The 24,626-nt window shown below is 60.5% G+C and overlaps 2 protein-coding genes across 3 annotated transcripts; both read left to right on the plus strand.

Annotated features, from left to right (window-relative positions):
• The first annotated feature begins 3,002 nt into the window (after positions 1-3,002).
• Positions 3,003-8,271, plus strand: SLC39A3 (solute carrier family 39 member 3). Its single transcript, XM_014796063.2, has 4 exons — positions 3,003-3,077; positions 3,656-3,770; positions 4,334-4,652; positions 7,315-8,271. Exons 3-4 carry the CDS (start codon positions 4,443-4,445, stop codon positions 8,047-8,049), a joined length of 945 nt encoding a protein of 314 aa, XP_014651549.1. The 5' UTR covers positions 3,003-3,077; positions 3,656-3,770; positions 4,334-4,442; the 3' UTR covers positions 8,050-8,271.
• An 8,502-nt stretch (positions 8,272-16,773) lies between these two features.
• Positions 16,774-22,948, plus strand: DIRAS1 (DIRAS family GTPase 1). 2 transcript variants are annotated; one of them, XM_087425788.1, is made up of 2 exons: positions 16,774-16,828; positions 19,842-22,948. In XM_087425788.1, exon 2 carries the CDS (start codon positions 19,894-19,896, stop codon positions 20,488-20,490), a length of 597 nt encoding a protein of 198 aa, XP_087281914.1. In that variant the 5' UTR covers positions 16,774-16,828; positions 19,842-19,893; the 3' UTR covers positions 20,491-22,948. The 2 variants fall into 2 exon arrangements, with proteins under 2 accessions (XP_087281914.1, XP_087281915.1); XM_087425789.1 differs by lacking the exon at positions 16,774-16,828 and adding an exon at positions 17,533-17,700.
• Positions 22,949-24,626: the final 1,678 nt, after the last annotated feature.

The raw sequence follows: 24,626 nt of genomic DNA on the forward strand, positions 1-24,626 counted from the left end.
TATTACAAATGACCTTTTTTGTTGCTGTTGTTCTTGTGAATTACAGAAACCAGAAAAAGAGTCAAGTCACTTTGTGTCTGATAATAAAAATAGCTGACACATATTTCGTGCTTCTAACGAAGCAGGCAGACAGCGGCGTCAAATGTTAGGAATTCATAGACATCACGTACTTGACCTCTGCAAAGCCGAACTCAGTCTTTCGACACCTCTGACATCTGTGCCTTCTCCAGCTTTTCCTATTTTAGTGAGCAACGCCAGCATCCATCCAATTGCTCGAACCAGAAAACTAGAAGTCATCCTGATGCCTCCCACTCCTGCAACCCACACAGACGAACCAGGGCCAGGTTCTGCCCGTTCAGCCTCCAAGATATTTCTCAGATTCGTCCACTGCCCTGGATCACCCCTGCCAATGCCCTCATCTAAACCAGCACTAGTTCTTGCCCAAAGGACTCTTAACTGGTCTCCTTGCTTCCCCTCTGGCTCCCCAGAAATTCAGCCTTTCTGGACACAGGAGTCAGAAGAACCTTAAAACATAACTTGGATCACAACCCTCACCTGCTTAAAACTCTTCAGTGAATCATTGCAGTTATGGTACAATCTGAATTCCTTCACACGGTCTATAGGATTGTCTCTAACCTCTCACCTCCCCATTGCTCACTAACATTGAGCCAGCCTGGCTTTCCAGTTCCTCAAATACGGCAAGCTCTTTTCTCCCTTTGCCTCAAGCACCCTCTCTGCTGCCGCCATTTCTCACCATACTTTATTTGGTTAATTCGCACAGAACTCTCTTTCTCTTTTTAATTAGTGGCAATTAGTACAACCTATAGTTTTCCCTCTAGGGATGTGTATTAGTTATCTTTGGCTGCATAACAAATTACCCCAAAGCTTAGTGGCCTGCAACACAACATTTAGTATCTCGGAGTTTCTGTGGATCAGGAATCCAGGTGCACTGGGCTGGATCCTTAGCTTCAGGGTCTCTCAAAGGCTGCAATCAAGGTGTCCACTGGGCATCAGTCATCTGAAGGCCCGACTGGGGCAGGACCCCCTTCCAAGATCGCTCATGTGGTTGTTGGCAGGATTCAGTTCCTTACAGGCTCTTGCACTGAAGGTCTCAGTTTCTTGCTGACCGTTGGCTGGAGGTCACCCTCGGTTCCTGGTTATGGGAGCCTCTCCAACATCGCAGCTTGCTTCATCAAAGTATGCAAGCTGAAAAGGCATAGAGAGAGTTGTGCCAGCAAGACAGAACTCACGGTTTTTGTAACCAAATCATGGAAATGCCATCCCGTCATTTTGACATATTCTATTTGTTAGAATCAAGTCACCAGGTCCAGCTCACACTCACAGAGAGTGAACTACACCAGGGCATGAATACTAGGATGTGGGGATCATTCGGAAGCATCTTAGAAGTCTGCCTACTGCACTACGTTATTATTTCATTAATACTTGTCTCTCCCTGTAGACTGTAAACTGTGAGGGCATGGGCTTTGCTTTTTGCTCCATTTTATTAAAAACATTTTTAAATTGTGGTGAAATATACATAACATTAAGTTTACCATTTTACCCATTTTAAGTGCACAGCTCAGTGGCATGAAGCACACTCACATTGTTGTGCAACCATCCCCACCATTCATTTCCAGAACTTTCCATCTTCACAAACTGAGACTCTGTCCCCATGACACACTGACTCCCCTCCCCTCCCCCAGCCCCTGGCCCCACCATCCACTTTCTGTCTCTGTGGATGTGACTCCTCTAGGGGCCTCCTGTGAGGGGATCACACAGTGTCTGTCCTCCTGTGTCTGGCTCGTGTCACTGAGCATCGTGTCCTCCAGGTCCATCCACGTTGGAGCATTCTCCACTTTATTCTTAGCGTCTCTCCCCATGCCTGGCTCATGGTAGGCTGACAAGATCTTAATTAACAAATGAATACAGTCTCCTCCTTCCTAATTCTGGTTGCTTTTATGGGGCAGTGGAACAAGCTTTTCTTTTTTGAATGTTCCCTTCTCCCCAGCTAAAAAATATCAATAGTCAATTTTCAGTCTTCATCTTGAGCTATCTACAGTATCGACACAATAACCAAACGATTCTGTTAAAATATGTTGGATCTGTCACATCTTTGACGAAAACTCGGCAATGGATCTCCATGTCCCTCAAAGTCCTTTCAATGCCCTCCAAGGCCCTTCACGATCTAACTCCCCCGTCTCCACATACACTTCCCGGCCTGACTGGGTTTGGCCACACTGGCTTTCTTGTACCCATGCCTTGGGGCCTTCACACTCTCAGTTCTTCTGCATGGAACGCTCTGCCTCCATATATCCCCTTGCCCAACTTCTCCATGTTCAAGTCTTTGCTCAAATATCTCTTTCTCGATGGGGTCTATTTGAGCATCTAAATATCTCTTTCTCCATGAGGTCTATTCAAGCATCATATTTAAAATAGCAGCCCACCACTCAGCATTCCCGATAACCCTTACTGGGCTCTATTAATCCAGAGCACTTGTCACCTTCAGACAAAATTCCATCACTTATTATGTTTATTGATTATTTTCCATGTCTGCTCTTAGAAGGTCCAAAAGGCAGGAGATCTTTGTTTTGCCCACAGATGTTCTCCTAGAAAAGGCCCTGGCACATAGCAGGCCGATATGCTGAACCGATGAATCTGCTTCTTAAGCCGACGGGCAGGGCATCAGCAGCGAGGATGCGCCCAGGTCAGGCTCGCGTTTCGCGCCAAAGGCCCAGCGCGGGATTCAGCACCTGACGCCCCTGGACAGCTCTGGGAGCCAAACCCTCCCGGAACCCTTCTTCTAAGGTCGGAGTTTCCGGAGGGAGCCGCCTGGAGGCTGTACCCGCCGCTCAGCGGGAGGAAACTCCTTTCCCGTGCAGGTAGGAGAGGTGGAGTCGCAGGATGAGTAGCGGCTGCGATAGCCAATGGCGTGGCGCGCTCGGCCCGCGGCGCTCGGGGCGGCCAATGGGCAGGGGCGTGGGCGGGGCGTGGGCCGCGGCGCGCCGGCCGGGAGGCGGCGGTGGGGTCGAGACCGCGGGGCGGTTGAGCGGCGGCGGCGCCGGCGGGGCCCGGCGGAGGTAAGTGCGGGCCGGGCCGGGGGCTGTTGTCGGCGAGATCTGCATCCGGCTCCCCCGGCAGAGCGCGGGGTGTCCCCTCTCGGGCGGGACCGGGTCGGCCTCGCCCTCCGCGGGGCGCCGGGTGCAGCGCGGGGCATACAGCAGGCGCTCAATACGTGCAGAATGAATGAATGAATGAGCCCGCCCCCTCCTCTGCCCGGCCCCATCTGCCCCCGGGGTGAGAGCGTCCAGGCCGCCCTCACCCCCCAACCCACAGACTGGGGCATCCGGACACCCAGCAGGCATTTATTGGGCCCCTACTGTGTACCTGGCTGTGGGCTGGGGAAGACAGACTCTTGCCTCCGCGGAGGTCGCAGCCTAGAGCGAGTGGGGACATTCAGGGGCTTTAAATCAGGTCGTTCTCCATAAATAATGGCAGGGAAGCGAGGGAGAGGCCTCTCCGACTGGTGACATCTGAGCTGAGACCCGAAGGGTTCCGTGTCATGGGGGCGCGGGCAGTGAGAACTGGGAGGCTGGGGGAACCTAAGGGCGGAAGCAGCCGAAGTCCTTTGTACTAACAGTGACATTCTTGGGTCCAGGGCGAAATCTGCTCTGGTTTGGATCATTGAGTCACATAAAGAGATCCACATGCTTCAGCCCGTCTGTTCGTTCAGCCAGCGGTCACGGAGCTTCTGTTCTGCACCAGGCCTCGCGGTGGGTACAAGTTATACGGCATAGGGCAGGGATCGGCCAGGGGAGGCTCTTCCCAGGGGTCTGGGAGGCAGTGACCCGAAAGATGAGACATCATTGGAAGGTCGTGGGAGAGAACAACCTGTGCAAAGGCCCTGGGGCTTGGCACATCCAGGGACCACAAAGGCCAGAGTGGGGTGAGATGAAGCAGGAGCGGTTGGTGCAGAGCCTTCCTCTCAGGATGAAGCGTTTGGATTTCACGTACGGGCAGTGAGAACCCAGTGAGGCGGCACCACCCCAGAGAACATTCTGCAACGACGGAAATGTTCTGTTTGTGCTGTCCCATATGGTGGCTACTGAACGCTTGAGATATGGGTAGGGCGATGGAGGAGCTGGATTTTACATTTTATTTCATTTAAATTAATTTAAACAGACACCTAGTGACTGCTGTATTGGACAGCGCAGTCTGCAGGCAGCCATGACTGTGCCAGGCCTGGAAGGGGGTGAAGTCCTGGGGGTGGCGGGCTTGGTCACTGGAGCCGGGCAGATGCTCCAACAGCTGACGTGGTTGCCCCTGGTGTTCGCAGCGTCTGGACTGAGGCATGAGCCCCCGGCCGCGAGGTGGGGCCCGGTAGCACGCGGCGGGACGGGAGCGTCACCCGCACGTGGTTTGGCCCTGCGGTGCCTGGAGCAGCCATGATGAAACTGCTGGTGGCCAAAATCCTTTGCATGGTGGGCGTGTTCTTCTTCATGCTTCTGGGCGCCCTGCTCCCCGTGAAGATCATCGAGACGGATTTTGAGAAGGCCCATCGCTCGAAAAAGATCCTCTCGCTCTGCAACACCTTTGGAGGCGGGGTCTTCCTGGCCACGTGCTTTAATGCTTTACTGCCCGCCGTGAGGGACAAGGTAAGGGCTGCCTGGGTGGCAGCAGCAGCCCTGGGCCCCTTATGACCAAGGCTCTCTGATGCTTTTTCAGTGCCGACACTGAGCTCATGGGGGAGCTCAAGTAGAAAATGAATTTGCTGTGTGACCATGAGTTGGTGGCTTCTCCTCTCTGGGCCTTAGCTGGTAAACAAGGGGTTTGAACTAGACCTGGGGTTCCCAACTGGTGGTTCGTCCATCGTTACCTGACCAGACAGCCCACCCCGGCGAGCGTGTACTTTGTCCTGAAGCTGGCGACTGTGGCCTCTCTTCAGCTCCTGTATCAGCTAGCTACTGCTGCGTAACAAATTGTACCAGACTCGGCGTCTGAAAACAACACAGGTTTATCATCTCACGGTTTCTGTGGGTGAGGATTCTGGGCCTTGCTTAGCTGGGTCCTCTGCTCCTGGCTCTCATCAGGCAGCACCGAGGTGTCTGCTGGGCCGTGGTCTCACTCAGGGTTCACCTGGGGCTGGAGCGGCTCCTGAGCGCATGTGTTGTGAGCCAGGTTCAATCGCTTGCTGGTCATCAGACCAAGGGCCTGGTTTCTCCCTGGCTGTTGGCTGGGGGCTGCCCTCGGTTCCTGGCCACGGGGGCCTCCCCAACGTGGCCGTGTGCTTCTTTCACCCACGCCTGGATTTCTGACGCTCAGAACCCTGAGAAGATGTGTTTGTGTTGTTTTGTGCTGCTGAGCCTGTGTCCCTTCGTTACACAGCACAGGAATCTCGTACTGTGTGCTGGTAACACTGCAGGGCAGGCTTTCCCAGCCCTGGCGCTGCTGACGTTCAGGCCGGGTCCTTCCCCAGCTGCTCCAGGGGCTTCCCTCGCCCCAGAGGGTCAGGTCCCCCCTCCCGGCGCCCCCACTCCCCCAGCCTCAACCAGGCGCCTCTTGGAGAACGGCACCGCAGTCGATGGCTTTTGTGTGTCGGCCTCGTCTTTCCTGATCCGTGTTTATCCCTTTGGGAGAAGCTCATGCTTCTCACCAGCTGCTGTTTTCCCGGCTGGCACAGGGAGGCCTCCATGAGATGTTTAGCGAATGAATGAAATGGCTTCTCCACGGAAACACGGCCGTCTGCTGCAGCAGAGTCTCATCCCGGGGCAACTCTGCCCCCCAGGGGACACTGGGCTACATCTGGGGACATCCGTGGTTGTCACACTGGGGGTGCTCCTGGCATCGAGTGGGTGGGGCCAGGGATGCTGCTCAACCCCCCACAGCGCCCAGGACGGCCCCACCCCAGTGTCAACAGCACCCCCACAAGTCATGACAACCAGAATGTCTCCAGACGTGGCAAGTGTCCCCTGGAGGGGCAGGGCCCCTCCCCGGGTGAGAACTGCTGTGTGTGTGTGTGTGTGTGTTCACAGGCTGTAATGAAGCCTTGAGGGGAAAGAAGACAGTACTGTGAGCGGAGCGTGGGGGCCCCTGGTTTAGGGAGGGTACTTGGAGATTACAAAGCATGAGCATCAACCAGCTGTAAGACTGAAGCAGGAACATTCTGGACAGAGCCCACGGCACGCTCTGATGCCCCAGGGCCGGAACGAGCTGTGTGTGTGCAAACATCCTTATGAGTCCAGGGAAAATTAACCCGGGCCCTGCTGTCCAGTATGGCAGCCACTTGCTGTACCTGGCTGGTCAAGTTTCAGTGACTTAAACTGAAGCACAATTCAGCATGCCCGTCCTCAGCCACGCAGGCCACTGTTCAAGTCCTCATGAGCCACGCGTGGCTAGTGGCTTCCGTATCAGACAGCACCGATAGAAAACGTTTCCATCATCCAGAAAGTTCTATTGGACGGCGCTGGCTCGAGGGATCTGATGGGGGTGGCCAAACGTGCCAGGCAGCCTCATATTCCTTCTCAGCACCTTATCCCAGGAGGTCCAAGGGATGGGGAGACCTCTGGAAGAGAGCCCGCCTTGTGCGATATGGAAGCAAACCCCGCACAGGCCTTGGGGCCGGGAGAGCTGGTTGCCGTCAGTGCTGGAGGCCGGACGTCCCAGATCAGGGTGCCGGCAGGGCTGGGTCCTGCTGAGGCCTCTCTCCTCGCCTCGCAGACGGCCGCCCTCTTGCTGCCTCTCCACACGGTGGTCCCCGGTGACTCTTCCTCTCCTAAGGACACCAGTCCTGTTGGACGAAGGCCCACCATAATGGCCTCATTTTAACCAAGTCACCTCTTTAGAGACCCGTCTCCAAATATGGTTACTTTTGAGGCACTGGGGGTTGAGAGACTTCAATATATGAATTTTTTTTTTTGGAGGGGACACAGTTCAGCCCATAACACCTTAATTATATCTCCAAAGACCCTTCTTCCAAATAAATCACATTCTGAGGTTCCGGGTGGGCAGATCTCTTGGGGCCACAGTTGAGCCCGCTGCGGGGTTTTAGAACTGGTTGGTGGATGTAGTGGATGTAACTGAGGCCTCGTGATTCCCTTCGTAACAGGGTTGTTTTTAACCCCTGGAGAGTGAACCCGCCTCCCTCTCTCCTTTTTTTAAACTTCTCGTATGAATTGGGGATTTCTGTGCTTTGCTCATCGACCGGTGACATCTGAGGGACCCTGTTGCATTGGTGGCGGGGGTCCCGGCCGCCCTGCCTCTGAACCCCTCTCTCTCTCTCTCTCCTTTTCTCTCTCTCTCTCGCATCCTCTGCCCCAGCTCCAGAAAGTTCTGAGTCTCGGGCACATCAGCACGGACTACCCGCTGGCCGAGACCATCGTCATGCTGGGCTTCTTCCTGACCGTCTTCCTCGAGCAGCTCATCCTGACCTTCCGCAAGGAGAAGCCGTCCTTCATCGACCTGGAGACCTTCAACGCCGGCTCGGATGCCGGCAGCGACTCAGAGTACGAGAGCCCCTTCATGGGGGGCGCGCGGGGCCGCGCGCTCTACGGGGAGCCCCAGGCCCACAGCCACGGGCTGAGTGTCCAGGAGCTGTCGCGCTCCAGCCCGCTGCGCCTCCTCAGCCTGGTCTTCGCCCTGGCGGCCCACTCCGTCTTCGAGGGCCTGGCCCTGGGCCTGCAGGAGGACGGCGAGAAGGTGGTCAGCCTGTTCGTGGGCGTGGCCATCCACGAGACGCTGGTGGCCGTGGCCCTGGGCATCAGCATGGCCCGGAGCTCCATGTCCCTGTGGGACGCGGCCAAGCTGGCTGTCACCGTGAGCGCCATGATCCCCCTGGGCATCGGCGTCGGCCTGGGCATCGAGAGCGCACAGGGCGTGGCCAGCAGCGTGGCCTCGGTGCTGCTGCAGGGCCTGGCGGGCGGCACGTTCCTCTTTGTCACCTTCTTCGAGATCCTGGGGAAGGAGCTGGAGGAGAAGAGCGACCGTCTGCTCAAGGTCCTCTTCCTGGTGCTCGGTTACGCCGTGCTGGCTGGCATGGTTTTCCTCAAGTGGTGAGCGGCCCGTCGCCGTCGTGGTCGCCCCCGCCCGGCGGGAGCTCGCCAGGAGCCCCGGACACAGGCCCGGTCCCCCAGCCCCGCGCCCCCTCGAGGCGGGGGTTCAGGCCCCGGGCACCGCCTGAGCACAAAGGGGCCCCCCAGGACCGGGCCGTGCCCCACATCCTACAGCCCGAGCCTCGGGGGACTGTTACTGCTTTGAAAAATACTGCTCTTAAAAGTATTCACCAAAGCTGTGTGGCCACGTCAACCTCGGGCGTGGGGATCTGGTGACTCTCACGGGCGGTGGGGCTGGGCGTCTGGATGGGGTCAGGCCGAGGCCCTCCCCTCCCCCGCACAGCCCCAGCTGAGGACGAGGCCTCGGTCCTCTGACCCCCGGCTCCGTGGCCGACCCCGCAGCCTCCCCTCCGAGCCCTGAGGAAGGTGCTGCATGTGGCAGCCGGCTGTATTAGAGGTTCTAGTCACTATAACCCGACGCCCCGGACAGTTTCTAGAAGGAGCCACCAGCGTGGAGCCTCGGTGCCACAGCTAGACGTGGCAGCTCTGTAGCTCCTGCCGCCTGAGGCAGTGTCTCCTGGGGGACAGGCAGGGTCCGGGTACCCCAGGACCACCCTCTTCTTCCCTGCCTCCTGGCGCGGCCCCCCTGGCTGGGGAGGTTGTTCATCTCAGTTTCCTGGGAGCGGGGGCCCACGGGCCCGAGAGACATGCGGGCAGGGCCGGGGCGCAGCTTGGCCATCGGTTCCCAGCCCCGTGTGCAGCCGGGGTCTCCAGAGCAAGACGGCCTCCCGCAGGCCGTGGGGCAGGCGATTCCCCGCCAGACACAAGCAAATGAAGATGCTCGCGGCCCCAGAGGGCGCGGGGGACTAACACCCGCGTGCCGGGCTGGCGCAAAGCCTCGGCCCAGCTCCGTGGCAACCCCTCGTTAGCCGCCTGTGGTTGGGGCAACCCGGCCGCGTGCCTCCGGGAATGAGCCGGGGCGAGAGCCTCTCCCTGGGGATTCGGCTGTGTCTGCTCGAAGCCAGGGAGGCTCGGCAGGAGGGAGTGGGGCCCGGGGGCCTGGGCTGGGTTCTCGCAGCCTCCGCCTCTCCCACCTCTGTCCCGGGCTGTAGGGTTAGCTCCTTACTCGTGCTGTTCCTGCTTCCTCACTCGGCTGCAGGCACCAGGGCCCAGCTGCACACCCTTCTAGAATCCCAATTCCTTCCTGCGCCCCACTCACGGCCCACCACCCCCCACGCCAGGAAGACACTGCTGCAGTGGGGCCGTTCAAGCTCCCCTCAAGGAGCCCTGAGCTCAGCGAGGCCTCCAGTCCATCTCTCCGGCCAGGCTGGGAGCTCCAGGGGCAGCTAATTGCTTGTCCCAGGGTGGGCGCCCCAGGGGCCAGCCTGCTGCTGCCCGCTTGGCTCCGCCAGGCACGAGGGGACGTGACCGTCACCATGGCCTGGCGTCCTTAGGTGTTGCTACGAGAGTCTGGGGGAGCAGGGAGGCGTGTCTGAGACACCCCCCGTTTCCACTCTGTGGGGCCCCCACCCCAGCGCTGTTGGAAGCATCAGGCCCGTTTCCAGGAACTTCTGTCTGAATCTCTTACCGGGGACCCTTCTAAACCCTGCGTGGCCTGACCCTGTCCCCGTGCCGGGAAAACGACCCCCGTGGGTGTGGAAACATCGTCTCTGCTCTGTCCTAAACCCAGCGTTGCCGGCCTCTGCCTGCCCCCACTTCACTCTGCCGGGAACCGGAAGGTTCCACCACGTCGGCCTTTGCCCCGGTGGGCGGGTTGCCGTGGAGCAACCAGATTCCAAAACCTGCCTTCAGCTAGGGGGATGTGGCCAGTGGGATGGGGCTGGGCGGGGGACAGGGTGGAGGCATCGGGGGTCCCACACAGGAAGGTTCAGGGCCCCTGTCCCCCAAATGTGGCAGAGACCACACGTGGGGGCAGGGCAGCCTGCCCCAGGAGTCCCCAGCTCTGGACCCCCATCACCACCCAAAGCACACACACGGCAGGATCCCCATCCTGCCAGCCTTCAGCTCCCTGGGGTGGCCCTGGGGACATCCCCACACTCCTCCTTCCCTCTAGTGAAGCCTCCAAGGCCATGTCGTCCCCCTCACTCTGAGCCGGCTTCCTGTCAGCAGGCTCAGGAAGAGCGCCGCCACGTCTCGTGGAAGACCTCTGCCAGCCCCTGATAGAAATCCCCGCTGCGGTTCCCAGCATCCTCAGATGCCGCCCCGTCTGCCTGCCGCCCGCCCCGTCTCAGGTCTGCCAGCCCGCTCCCGGCTGCCCCTCCTTCCCAAGGGTCCCACCAGCCCCAGCAAACCTGCTTCCAGGCCCCATGAGGACAGTGGGACCCGAGAGGCTCGGGGAGAGGCCGTGTGTAGGAGAGGATACAGGCTGCCCCGCCAGCTCCCCGAGGCCACCTCTGGCCGCCCCTCCTGTCTGCTGTGGTCGAGGAGCAAAGGTCAGCCCTGGGATCTGCTTCAAGAAGCCACTATGGCTCAGCCAGCCGCAGGGGTGATGGTGTCTCTGGCCGGCTCTGATCGGCTTTCCCCACTTTGGGGGAGGATCAGAACGTCTCCACATTGGGGTAAGAAGGAGAGTGGTCGTCCCACCCAACAGAAGCCAAGCTCACTGCTGAGGTCCCCGGCCAGTGGTGGCGAGTCCGGCCTAGACCAGCGTCTTCTGAGGCCAGCTCAGCCGCTCCATACCCCGCCGGCTCTGACACAGGACAAGTGGTGACAGGGGGTTCGGCGTGAATAAGCCTGCGGGTTGGTCACCACCTGGGGCCCTGGACCAGCCCCCGCCACAAAACTGGATGTCGGCCACGAAAGGCTTCGTCCAGCTCCGTGCAAATGTGCCACGTCGAGGAAATGTCGCGTGGCCTGTGGAAGCAGATGTTCCTCCTTCTCAGGGGTCTTTTGCTAACTCTGGTTCTCTTTCCAGGCAATTCTGCCCCCAGAGGACCCTGGGCCACGTCTGGGGACATCTGTGGTTGTCACACTGGGGGTGCTCCTGGCATCGAGTGGGTGGGGCGGGGGATGCTCCTCAACCCCCCACAGTGCCCAGGATGGTCCCCCACCGAGAGTGGCCCACCCTGATGTCCACAGTGCCGAGGGGGCGAAATCTCCCCTAATTCACAGGGAGTGATGATGGGTCGCAGACAGGGGCCAGTTCGTTTCGAGAGTCTGGGCCGAAGAGACAGAGACAGACGGAGGGAGGAGAGGGAGGGCAATGCCAGCTGATTCAGTGTTCAATGCTCACGGCCACGCCCAGGCACAGCTTGGACACGATCGCCCCCAAAAAGCACAAACAGCTCTGTTTAAAAAAACTTCGAGGGGCCGGCCCGGTGGCTTAGCTGTTAAGTGCTCGCACTCTGATACCAGTGGCCTGGGTTCAGATCCCGGGCGCGCACCGACGCACCGCTTCTCCAGCCATGCTGAGGCCGCGTCCCATGTACAGCAACTAGAAGGATGTGCAACTATGACATACAACTATCTACTGGGGTTTTGGGGAGAAAAAGGGGGGAAAAGGAGGAGGATTGGCAATAGATGTTAGCTCAGGGCCGGTCTTCCTCAGCAAAAAAAAATAATAAAAAAATAAAAAAAACTTGGAGCACAAACACCAAACACCACCTTTGTTCGGATGCTCCTGCCTGGGACAAGGTCACCCCTGGCCACTTGCTCGGCTGGGCTTCTTGGCTCTGCCCAGCCAGGCTTCGGGTGGGTCCGATTGTGGGGGTGCACGGGGTGGGGCGCCGTTCAGAGCTCTGCATGTGGGAGCGTTAACTCAGGCCTTGCCTTCTTCCTTGGCCGAGCCTGCTGGAGTGTCACCTCCACCAGGAAGCCCTGACTGACCCGCCGCCCTCTGCAGTCTGCTCAGCGAGGGGGCCCCCCCGGCACAGGCGACAGCTGGATGGAGTCGACCGAGTCCCCTCCTGGATCTGGAGACAAAAGAGGAGAAAATTAGGAGGCGGCACCGGGGCCCCGCGGATTGAATCAACCGTAATAACAGCGTGTCGCGCTTCTGTTGTCTGCTGTTTGCGATTCTGGAGGAGAAGTTATTAGTGCGGGGCGGGGAGGGGGAGCAACGGTTCCCCGTCTGTCTGCATCTTTCGGCCCCCAAAAGCAGGCAACAACGGAGGGGATGGTGTCACCCAGCCAGTGGCGCCTTCAGACCTGCCCTGGCCACCAGCTGGGACCCTCAGCCCTGCCCGGGAGAGGGGGCCGTGCATCCCCCCGTCCCACCCATGGCCGCCCTGAGTGTCCGTCAGCTTCGGGACAAAGCCACTGATGGTCCATCAGACCTTCCGAGAGACACCTGCAGGCGGGGAGGGCCTGGACACTGCAGGGCGTGGGGGGTGTTCTGTGAAGACCCTAGAACTCTTCTCCAGTTCTCAGGGTGCTGAGGCCAGACTGGGCTGGAGCAGGGAGACCCCCTCTGTCCCTGCCACCCCCAGGAACTGCTGACCTGGCAGGCTGCGGTGTTCTGGCCGAGGGCCGAAGTGATTGCCGTGTGCTCAGCCTGGCAGGAGAGGACCGGGTCGGGCAGGTGGGCAGTTCAGAGCCCCCACTTCCTCAGTGCATGGGAGGTGCCACTGAGGTGCTGCATTTAGATCAAAGGAAACGGCCACCACGGTCGGCGGGCCCTCTGCCTCGAGGGGCCGGCTGGGCCTCCCTCTGAGCTGGTGCAGGCCCCTAGAACAGGGTCTCTCCCCCGGCACTGTGGACATCCGAGGCCGTCCTGTGCCACGTAGGACGTAAGCAGCATTCCTGACTGGCGGGTGGGGCCTGAGAATCTGCATTTCTACCAAACCTTAGGTGATGCTGACGTTGCTGGTCTGGGGACACGTTTGAGATCCACAGCTCCGCTCCAGGGCTCCCCCCTCACCCCGGCAGTGCTGACACGAGGGCCGGGTCACTCTCTGTGGGGGGCCGTCCTGGGCACTGTAGGGGGTTGAGCAGCATCCCTGGCCCCCAGCCATCGATGTCAGGAGCACCCTCAGTGTGACAACCACAGATGTCCCCAGACATGTCCCAGTGTCCCCTGGGGGCAGAGTCACCCCGAGTGAGACCCACTGCCACGTAGGGCAGCTCACATCCTGGTGAGGAGACAGATGACACAGGAACACATAACACAATATCAGGTCACAATAAACACCCTGAAGACAAAACAGCAAGATGAAGGGAGACAGACTGTTTTAGCAGCATGGTCGGGGAGGAAATCTCGAGGGGCCACATTCGAGTCACAAGAAAATGGGGGAAGAGCTTTTCCGGCAGAGTGAGCAGCCCCTGCAAAGGCCCTGAGGTCTTTCTGTGTGTCACAGTCCTGATAGAAGCTGCCCTGGCTCTCTGCAGAAAGACCCCCGCGTCACAGGGGTGTATCCATTAAGGGGAAGCCCCAGCCCGCCTCCCTGGGTTAGGCAGGTGGCTTTGGCGGGGAACCAGCGCCCTCCACCCCGGGCTGGGGTCCACCTCCCACAGACGCTGATGGGCAGAATTTGGGCTCAGACACGTCAGCCCGTTCGTTTTTCAAAGCACACTGAGCTTCGACAAATGATCTTATTTTTAAATGTTGACACCAAACTTAAAAGCAAACAAAAAACCCGTGTGGCCAGACCACACCTGTGAGAGGCTGGTGTGTCCAGCCACTGCTTGGCCAGAGTGATGGCGTGAATCCCGGGGCACAGAGAGTGCAGAGGATGCGACCCAGCCGCCTTCCTTGCACCAGGGCAGCCGTGCTGGACCGGGAGTGTGGCGGGGGGATAAGTGACACCAGGGTGGCCCCACCAGGACCCCTGGGGCGGGGAGAAGTCCCACAGGCTGCAAGGAGCCCAGGCGGGCAGCTGGGATGTGCGGGTGAACGCCTGTCCCTTGCGTTCGAGAGGACTTCTGCAGAACAGGCACGGCCGAAGGCCAGGTGCGGGTCCCTGGGCCAGGCCCCCAGACAGCCAGGGACAGCAAGAAGGCTGGGTTGTGGCTTCAGAGCCTGATGGACCAAGTTCCAGCCTCAGCTCGGCCTCTTCCCAGCTGGGCTGCCTCCGAAGACCTGCTTCCCTTCTCTGGGCCTCCGTTTCCAGAGTGGGCGGAGCTGGCCATTCCCAACACACGTGCACACACACACACACACGCTCACGAAGGCCAGGCTCTCCTAGGCGGCCACGGGGAGGGGGTACTGCCGTCCTAGTTTGGGGGCTCCCTTCGGTGGAGGTTTGGGCCCCGTGCCCCCGGGAGAGTGAGGAGGGGACTCTGGGGCCTGGCCTCCTGGCTCCCGAGGCCAAGAGCCTGGCCTGGGAGCTATAAATAGCAGCCACAGAGTGGAACCACTGCGTGCGCCCACGCTCCTCCGCATGAGTCAGCCTGCCCAGCCTGGGCTGGCACCCGAGGAGCCGGAGAGCCGGCCGGAGGCCAGAGGCCCAGCCCAGCAGCGGCCGGTCACTCAGGAGACCAAGGCAGGCAGGCCCGCAGAGTGGGAGGGAGCAGGCCTGTGTGCCTGGCAGCCCCACGTAGGTGGGTGTCATGTCCATTTGTTCCCAGCAAGCCTTCGAGGCAAGATAATAGCAATCCTCGTTCATCAATGGGGAAACTGAGGCTCAGAGGGGCTCTTGGCAGGGACTTGGCAATCCAGATCAGAAGCTAGGATCTGTCTGCACACCAGGCTGTCTCCATCTCTGGCAGAGAGCACCCCAAGATGAGGGGCTGGGGCCAGGCCACCCTCTGAGGTGCCCCACGGGGCCAAGGACAGCGCAGGAGGGAGGAGGGCCCGGGGAACAGCTCCACGCAGCTGGGGGAGGATGGGGAACCAGGAGGAGAACTCTGATCAGGTCACTGAGGACACTGAATGCCAGGCTGAGAAGCTGGACCTTGACCCACAGGTGAAGGGAGCCATGGGCGGCATTAGAGGAGGAGAGGCCCACGTTGGAGGCTGAGCAGTGGATGCCAGAGTGGAAGGAGGCTGGAGGGGGCCGTCCTGGGAGGCCAGGCAGGAGGCAGGTGGGATGGTCCAGCCGGGGGATGCAGCCAAGGGGCCCAATCAGGGAGAAGTGGGGCCCTTCAAGCCCCAGAAGCTGGATGACCCTCAGTGGCCCAGCCTCTAGGGGAGCCAGGTGGTCCTGGGGGCAGTGCCGGTGTCTCCAAGGGAGCAGGAAGGGTGTGCCTCAGCCAGAGCCACGGAGATGGTGGGTCAGCAAGAATTAAGGAGCCAAGAGCCAGAGGGGCCATCTGCTCACACAACTCGTGACAGGGAGCTCACCACCTGCCAAAGAGCCTTTTCACTCTCCGACTGCTCTGACCCCAGCAAGTCCCTCCTTGTGGGACCCTAGCGTTGGCCTCCCCATCAAGGGGCGCCTTCTTCTAACAGGCTTGGGGCCTGGGGCTGTCACACCCACGCCTGGTCTGGTTGCTGCAGTCCAGTCTCCTCAGATGAGCCTGTGCCCTCCGGGTCTTCAGAAGGGAGGGGGTAAGGGTATCTTGATGCCCTAAACATGACACACAGATGCGTCCAACGCACACACACGTCCCAAAGGCAAAGATTTCTTCTCAGAGACAACTCCTGCTGGAGGAAGATAAGCATTTTCCTACCAGGAAACCCCAAACCCATTCTCTCCCGGCCCCCTTGGTTCACCCCACCTTCAAATGGACCCCAGACTCATTAAGGGCCCACTGCCATCTCCCCCTGGGTGGGCTGCCTTAGTGGCACCAACCCCGACCAAGCGCTAGCTTCGCCCTTTGGTCTCCCCTCCCTCCCAGGGCAGGGCCAAGCCCCGGGAATGGGGCAATATGTCCAGGTATGCCCCCCGCCCCGCAACCCAGCCACCTCTGCCTTCTCACACCTCCCTCTATGGGTTGGTTATTTATCCATTCCGGCCCTGCACCCACTCCGGTGCGGGTCCTGTGCTAGAACCACCCCCACCAACCCTGGGGGTCCCATTCTGCTCCCCCAGCCCCCTCATCTGCAGTTTTGTCAACAGCCCCTTCCCTCTGCCCCGGGGGTGACCCCGACTCTGCCCCCCTCTCGCCCAGCGCCTGGCTCTAGGGGGTGACCCTGGGGTACGCCAGCTCCCACGCCGGGCTCCCCCGGTGGGGGAAGCAGACCCCGCAGGCAGGAGCTGGTGTGCGCAAGGCAGGGGGTCCAGGTGGAGGTCCTCGGTGGGGGTCGGGGGGTGGGGCGTCCCTGGGGAGGGTCTTTGGTGGGGTTCCCGGGTGGAGGGATCCAGGTGGAGGTTCGGGGAGGGGTCCAGGTAGACTTCCAGGTGGGGGTCCAGGTAGGGGTCTGGGTGGAGGTCTTCAGTGGAGGTCTGGGTGGAGAACCTCAGTGGGGGTCCGAGTGGGGGGTCCAGGTGAAGGTCTAGGGTGGAGGTCCGGGTCTGGGTTCTGGAGTGGAGGTTAGGATGGGGGTCTGGGTGGAGGTCTGGGGGTGTGGCGGGCTGGGGGTCCTGTAGGGGACGAGGTGGGGGTCCAGATGGAGGTCCAGGTGGAGATCTGGGTGGGGGTCCGGGTGGAGAGCTGGGTGGGGTCCAGATGGGGGTCCAAGTGGAAATCTGGGTGGGGGTCCGGGTGGAGGTTCTGCAGGAGAGGTCCCGGTGGGGGTCCGGGGTGCGCCGGGCCGCGCCCGGCGGGGCTGCGCGCGGCGGTGACCTTGGCGGGCGCGGGTCCCCGGGGAGGGCGGAGCGCGGGCGGCGGGCGGGACCGGCGCGGGCGCGGCGGCGGCGGCGGGCGGCGCGCGGGGGCGGCGGCCGAGCGGACACGAGCCGGCCAGCAGCAGCCGCGGCGGCGCCGCAGGGACGAGCGCCCAGGTAGGCGGCCGGGCGGGGGGGCCGGGCCCTGGCGCATCCCACCCGCGGGCCTCCCCGCGCCCTCCTTTGTCCGAGCCCCACCCTCGGGCCCTCCCTCTACCCCCTCCTCCCCATCCTCCTCCTCCCCATCCTCTTCCTCCTCCTCCTCCTCCTCCCCCGGGCGGGCCGCTCCACCGGGACCCCCTCTGTGCCCACCGTGGACGGCGCCCTCTCAGCAGCCCCTATCCCGGGGACTCACAGGGAGCCCCGCGGCCAGGCCAGCCCCTCCCCCGAGCCCTGGGCCCCTCCCGGGCTTGGTCGTCCCGCTCCGTCAGGCCCCCTCCTCCAGGAGGAGTCGGGTGGGCCCTGCGCCCGGCTCCCCCGCCGCACACCCGCTGAGCCCTCCAGCCCCTCACTCAGGAGCCCCTCCCCATCATTGAGATCCTCCCTGGCCAAGGGGAGCCCTGGGCTGGCCCCCCAGCGTGCCTCCCCTCCCTCAGGCCCCCTGGAGCAGGCCTCTCATCAAACCCCTCATTAGTCAGGTGGTCCCTAGGTCAGACCCTCCGGCCCACTGGGTCAAGCATCTGCCCCCCCAGACCCTCCTCTGGGTCAGGCCTGCTGTCTTGCTCCTGAGGTCACTGCAACCTAAGGGGCTGGGCTTGGAGACTCTGGGCTCGGCCGATTCACCTGGTCCCCAGGGGTCTCAGGGTGGGCTGCCTTGCACAGGGGGAGGCCCCCCAGCTGAGTAGCCAACCAGGGCCGGGTTCAGATCCTGCTCTGCCCTGCCATCTCCCTGCTCTGTGACCTTGAGCCCGTGCTCCCCCTCTGAGCCTGGGTGCCCGTGACCTCCCCCGCCACCCCAGGAGGCGAGGGTGAGATTCCAACAGCACCAGGTGAGTGAGTGCCTGGCGTGGACTTGGGAGGTATTGAATGGGGGTTCCTCGTCAGGAATCCAGCGGGCCCCTCCTGGAGGACACCCCTGCTGATGAGCCTGGAGCCCTCCCAGGGGGTCTGCACCCAGAGCGAGGCCTGGTCTGGGTCTGGGGCTGCAGAACCAACTGTCACCGGCCACTTTGGGTCCCCAGGCCTGTCGTGGTGGTGCCTGGCTGCACATTGGTGGGCTCGTTCCTCGGGGCGCCCATCCAGAAAATAGCAGTGACAGCAGAGCGGGCCGGCACCCCTCGCCAGCCGGCCCCCCAGCCTCCTCACAGTGCTGAGCATTGCCACGCGTGTCACCGACACGCCTGACGGCCAACTCTAGTTAGTACTGTGACAGCTACTCAGAGTTTGCCAGGTGCATAATTTGTGGGGTATGTGTTCACTGTTATTTTATCGTTTTCTGACAACCTGGTACCTTTGCTCATTCGGAACGTGCAACTTCCCACCCCCGCACCAGCCACGTGCCTTCCTCCCTGAGCCCTTGTGACTGATAAACAAGACGGTCCATCTTTATCGAGGCTCCCGTGTGCCAGGCACCTGGCCAAGGGCTTTATCTAGCTTATGACACCACTTGTCCCAGCAACTCCGTGGAGGGGCACTGGGGCTGCTCACATTTCACAGATGAGGAAACCGAGGCTCGGGGACACAGACTTACCTGCCCGGCTTCTCACCACCAGGCCCACACCATCGGGTCTTACACCCCCCCCCCCACACACACACCGGAGGGCAGTGACTTGGCCAAGTGCAATCTTATCGTGCCTTCTCTCTCCCACTGGAGACCACCCCCCATGCTGAGGGGCCCTCAGGGACGGCTGGGAAGGAAGGGGTCTCTGCTGCTTTCTATAAATGAGGGCACGGATGTTGGAGACAGGCCTTCTGCCTTCCCGCCTGCAGCCCAAGATTCTTCCCCCACCTCCGTCATTTCAGAAAGTGCTGTGCTGTGTGACCTACGGAGGCCACTCGACCTCTCTGAGCACAGGAGAGGGGAGAGATGATGAGAGTCCTGCGGATGCATCAGACCTGAATGAGCGGCCAGGACAGGCCAGAGCATAGTCTGGGGACAGAGTTTAGGGAGTGGGGTTTTTCTATTTGGGCTCAGTTTCAGTTTTCTCATCTCCAGCCTGGGCTGCTGTTGGAAATCAGTGCCGTGATTTGCAAATTGTGATGCTTGGGCCTCCAGCACTAGAATCACACTTCTGGGATGAGGGGAGGAGAGCAGCTTTAAAATGCAAGTTCCCAGGGGGCCGGCCCCGTGGCGTAGCAGTTAAGTGCGCGCACTCCACTGCTGGCGGCCCGGGTTCGGATCCCAGGCGCGCACCGACGCACCGCTTCTCCGGCCATGCTGAGGCTGCGTCCCATATAAAGTGGAGGAAAATGGGCACGGATGTTAGCCCAGGGCCAGTCTTCCTCAGCAAAAAGAGGAGGACTGGCACGGATGTTAGCTCAGGGCTGATCTTCCTCACAAAAAATAAATAAATAAATAAAAATAAAATGCAAGTTCCCGTGGCGTGGCCTGGGCCAACTGATTCATCCCTTCCGGGGGCATAGGCCCTGCAATTTGCGTTTTAAAGACACCCCACCAAGGAGCCTCTGGGCTGAGGAAGGAGCAGGAAGCTGGTGATTGTTGCAGAGAGGCACCATTTCACCCATTTTGCAGAGGAAGAAACTGAGGCTCAGAGTGGCAAAGTGGCTTGGCTTGGCCAGGTCGCAGAGCCAGGCCTGCTGGCTTCCAGGAGCCACGCTGGGAAGAGAGGGAGCAGCCAGTGCAGCTTGAGGGGGCGGCGGGAGCATGCAGGTGGGGAAGTGAGCTCGTGCACACGCACGCTGGCCTCTCCATGCCTCTTGCAGCCCAGAGTCCCCTGGGAAGGAGAGTAGGCCCCAGATTTTGTGGGGGGGAAGCAAGCAGAGGGGGCTGGCCCCCAGCCTGCATGCAGGGCAGAATCGCAGAGTCAGCCAAACCAACCAGAAGGGCCTTCCCAGGATGCAGGAGAAATCCACCTCCTCTGAGAAGCCGCCCCTTCTCTCCCCACCCTGGCCCTGAACTGTCCCCTCCCGATCTGGTGGCCTCTTGCCTCTGACACTCCTCTCCGTACAGGGTCGGTCTGGGGTTCTAGCAGCTGGCCCCGACTCCCACCCCCGCGTGGAAGATGCCGGAGCAGAGCAACGACTACCGAGTGGTCGTGTTCGGGGCGGGCGGCGTGGGCAAGAGCTCACTGGTGCTGCGCTTCGTGAAGGGCACCTTCCGGGACACCTACATCCCCACCATCGAGGACACCTACCGGCAGGTGATCAGCTGCGACAAGAGCGTGTGCACGCTGCAGATCACCGACACCACGGGCAGCCACCAGTTCCCGGCCATGCAGCGGCTGTCCATCTCCAAGGGCCACGCCTTCGTCCTGGTCTTCTCCGTCACCAGCAAGCAGTCGCTGGAGGAACTGGGGCCCATCTACCAGCTCATCGTGCAGATCAAGGGCAGCGTGGAGGACATCCCCGTCATGCTGGTGGGCAACAAGTGCGACGAGACGCAGCGGGAGGTGGACACCCGCGAGGCCCAGGCTGTGGCCCAGGAGTGGAAGTGCGCCTTCATGGAGACCTCGGCCAAGATGAACTACAACGTCAAGGAGCTCTTTCAGGAGCTGCTCACGCTGGAGACGCGCCGAAACATGAGCCTCAACATCGACGGTAAGCGCTCCAGCAAGCAGAAGAGGACAGACCGCATCAAGGGCAAATGCGTCCTCATGTGAGCACGGACGCCCGCCCGCCGCCACCGCTGTCCCGGCCCTGCCTCTCCCGACGCCCCCCGCCGCCTCCTCCCCTCCCCCTCCTCTCTCTCATCCCGTCCACTTCTCTCCCTTCCTCCCACATCTCTGCTGGGGAAACTGAGGCCCTGGTGAGCCCGCGGCGGGTCTGGCTCTGTCTCATCCCTCTCCTCCCCGTCCCGTCTGTACCCCCAAAAGCCAAGTACTGGAGGTGGCCCCCTCGATCTGCACGTGGGAAAGTGGGGAAGCTGCCTGGCCCCGTCGGGACCGAGGATGCTGGTTTTTCCCCCATCTCTGCCCGTCTCCTTGTCCCTCAGGACCCCCACCTCTGTCCCTATCCCCCAGCCAGACCTGTGCATCCCCCCGCATTAGATCACTGTGACCTTGCCAGGAGGGGGAGTTGAAATGCACATGGACCTCAGATTTTGTTTTCTCCTATTTGGTGTTTAATTAACATACATCCTCCCCGCCCCACCTCCATCTCTCATGACCTCTGGCCTGTGCCCTTCACCTCGGGTCCCGGACCACTCCTCTCGCCCCTGTTCCCGCAGCCGGGGGTGGGGGGGCCTCGCGGGATGGGTCTCAGGCCACCAGGCAATAACCACAGGGCCTGCAGCAGCGCCCCACCAGCCCGGAGCCCCACTCCTCGCCCGGCCGGGGCCTGAGGGTGCAGGCAGGTGAGGCCGGAGACCGGCCGATGGCCGCAGCACAACTCCAGGGTGCTGTCTGGCATGAATATGGAGGGCCTTCCCGGACATGGCCCGCAGACAGATCGGCACAGTGTGTCACCACTGAGCCTCGGGGGGGTGGGGATGTAGGGTGCTGGAGAGGGGTGCCTGGGGCCCATCCAGGGGCAGGCGACTGGACCCAGCACCAGCAGGATCTGAGGGGGTCAAGGCAGAGCTCTGACCAGCCGCTTCCTCCCACCAACTGTGCCCCAGAGAGGGGCCCCCCCCCAGGAAGGCGAGTGTCCTGGAGTTGGAGTATATCCGCCACCATCAGATTCTGAATGTTTTTTGAGAGCGTCTAGATAACTCTACGCTCGTGGGACCCTGTGGGGCCGTGTCTGACAAGTGCGAAGGTGACCTGTCGGCCCAGGTTAGGGGGTGACCGTGGGATGGTGTATCTGTGCAGCATGGTGTACACGAGTGGGTGGCTTGTGTCTATGCATGTGTGTAGCTGTCAGTGGGATGGTGTGTGTGTGTGTGTGTGTGTGTGTAATAATGGTATAGGGTGGCTGTCTTTTTGGGAGTGGGTGACGTGATTTATCAGAGCATCCATAAACCTGTTTGCTCTGACCGTTGGAGGCATGCTGAGCCTGTCTGACTCTGTAGCAAGATGGCTCTCAGCTCAAAATCTGTATCAGTCAGCTATGGCTGCGTAACAAAGGACCACAAACTCAGAAACTAGAATCAAGACACATTTGTCATCCCCCAGTTTCTGTGGGTCAGGACTCTGGACATGGCTTGGCTGGTCTTCTGTGCAGGGTCTCAAGAAGCTGTGGTCAGAGTGCTGGCCGGGCTGCGGTCTCATCTGAAGGGCGGACTGGGGAAGGACCTGCTGCTGAGCTCACGGGGCTGTCGGCAGCACTCAGGTCTCTGTGGTTGCAGGACCGAGGGGCTCGGCTGGTCACTGGCTGTCGACTGGAGCTGCCCTCAGCTCCCTGTTGCATGGGTGTCCCCCTGGGGCCGCTTGCAACATTGGGTGTCATCGGGCGTGAGGAGGCTGTGTGTGTGTGCTTCTGTGCACGCTGGGACTGAACTCTGTGTGTATGTGTGCATGTGAGAGAGACAGGCCACATGGCTGTAAGTTGTGTGACCATGTGGGACTCTATGTTTCTGTCCATCTTGGTCACAGCATGGATGTTTTCTGTGTTCCTGTGACGTCACTCCACTAATGTTTACTGGGCACACTATAAGAGAGAGGGATTGTGTGTGTGTGTTGGGGGTCACTGCCCGGCACGTGGACAGGCCTACAGAAGAGCAGTAGCATCCTGTCTGAGCACAGCTGAGCCCTCTTATCCTGTGGGGGGCCCAGGGCCCCCCAGCAGCTGGTGATGCCCTTTCCCTGCTCTGGGAGTGCTTCCTGGGCCTTGAAGGTGCCGGAGAGCGTGGGGCTGGGCAGGGGTCTGCAGCCCTTTCTCAGGGACACACCCTGATAGCACAATCTCCCTGGGGCCCTGCCCGCCTCCAGGCCCCTCCCTCCCTAGGCCCTGCCCGGCAAGAGGGGGGTCCTGCAGCAGGAGGGGCCGGAGCCTGCCCGGCTGCTGCCCATCCTGCCTGGGCATCCCTGGGTCTGGGGACCGCCCCAGGCCATGCTTGCTGTAACCCTGCCCCTGCCCCCTCTGCCCCTGCATGTGGGTGCCCCCCGCCCCCTGTCGTGGGGTCTGTGTAGCATTCACTCTAGAAATAGTCTTCCTGCAATAAAGAAGTGGATCCTGCATTCCCCACCCGTGCGCCTTCTTTAAGGTGGGGGGACAGCGTGCTGCCTGCAAAGAGTGCGGGAGGTGAAGGATGGGGAGGTGAGGGATGAGGGTGAGGGATGGAGGAGGTGAGAGATGAGGGATGGAGGAGGTGAGGGATGAGGGATGGGGGAGGTGAGAGATGAGGAATGAGGGATGAGAGTGAGGGATGGAGGAGGTGAGAGATGAGGGATGGAGGAGGTGAGGGATGAGGGATGGAGGAGGTGAGGGATGAGGGATGGAGGAGGTGAGGGATGAGGAATGAGGGATGAGGGTGAGGGATGGAGGAGGTGAGGGATGAGGGATGAAGGAGGTGAGGGATGAGGGATGGAGGAGGTGAGGGATGAGGAGGTGAGGGAAGAGGGATGGAGGAGGTGAGGGAAGAGCGATGGAGGAGGTGAGGGATGAGTGATGGAGGAGGTGAGGGATGAGGGATGGAGGAGGTGAGGCATGAGGAGGTGAGGGAAGAGGGATGGAGGAGGTGAGGGAAGAGGGATGGAGGAGGTGAGGGATGAGGGACGGAGGAGGTGAGGCATGAGGAGGTGAGGGAAGAGGGATGGAAGAGGAGAGGGCTGGAGAAAGGAAGGGACAAGGAGGTGAGGAATGGAGAGGAGGCACCAGGAGGTGAGAGCTGGGGGGTGAGGGGGATGAAGGAAGGGGCTGTGGGAAGAGTGGACTTCTGTGATGAGAAAACAGGGGAGTCGTGGGAGCATTTTAGCCCTTCACCCAGTGGCTCCCCCAGGAGACCTCACAGGCCCTGCTGGACCGGTACTTACTGCAGCCAGCTGAGGGGAGCGGGCAGGCACCATGAGCCCCATTGTGCGTGGGGAGGGACCCACAGGGCCTCAGATTCTCCATCTGCTAAATGGCTCGGGGCTCAGCTTGCAAACTTATAAGCAGGGGCAGGTCTAGGGTGAGGAGCGCGAAGTGCTTGCCAGGGGCGGGAAACTTGAGGGAGGGTGCCAACAACTCAGCCATCAAGGTACATATTTTAATGCAATATTTAGTGCAAAGGCAGCCATGGTAAACAAAATATCAGTATTTTAAATAAAGATGGTATCTCACAGGGCCGGAGCTAGGGAGAAACAAGAGAGGTGGTTCGCACAAGTGCAGAATGAGATCTTGTCTTTCTCTAAAATTTTGGTATTTTATTCATCATGGATTATTTCTGCATTTATTTTGAATTTTAAAATATTGATGGCGAGTGTTTTTGTTTGTTTGTGTTGCTCGCCTTTAAGTTTTGGATTTGAGAACAGTGCCTCCCTTGCCTCGCCCCAGTTCTGGCCCTGCTCTGTCTTTGAGGCCACACGATGATGTCCTTGAGTGAAGGGTGGCAGCCACTTCCCCCAATTGCTGCAGGAATCCCAGACTTGCTGATGCTCCAAGAGCGCCTGGAAATCTGGATTTCTTTTTGTGAAATGTCCTGATTTTCAAATGTTGCCAGCGAATTTAAAAGTTTTAGAGCGTTTTTGGACCACAAGCCACCAGTTTGCGACTCTTGTTTAGATAGTAATTCCTCTGGGAGGGAGGGGCTGGGGAGAGAGATGCCAGCTCCCAGGCGGCTGGTTCTCTCTGTGCACTGCTGGCGATGAGCAGGGAGGTTCTGCGGGGAGGACAGGAGCCCTGGGGGGCCCAGCTGGGAGGCCAGCGGCTCAAATCA

The sequence above is a fragment of the Ceratotherium simum genome, chromosome 39 (assembly GCF_057802395.1).
Source record: "Ceratotherium simum simum isolate JZ-2026a chromosome 39, ASM5780239v1, whole genome shotgun sequence".
Taxonomy (NCBI): Eukaryota; Metazoa; Chordata; class Mammalia; order Perissodactyla; family Rhinocerotidae; genus Ceratotherium; species Ceratotherium simum.

Excerpts from the sequence above, each read along its gene's own strand:
- SLC39A3 (XM_014796063.2), top strand. The coding sequence starts at position 4,443 with ATGATGAAACTGCTGGTGGCCAAAATCCTTTGCATGGTGGGCGTGTTC. Across the intron at positions 4,653-7,314 it reads TGCCCGCCGTGAGGGACAAG|CTCCAGAAAGTTCTGAGTCT; the intron begins GTAAGGGCTGCC and ends CCTCTGCCCCAG.
- DIRAS1 (XM_087425788.1), top strand. The coding sequence starts at position 19,894 with ATGCCGGAGCAGAGCAACGACTACCGAGTGGTCGTGTTCGGGGCGGGC.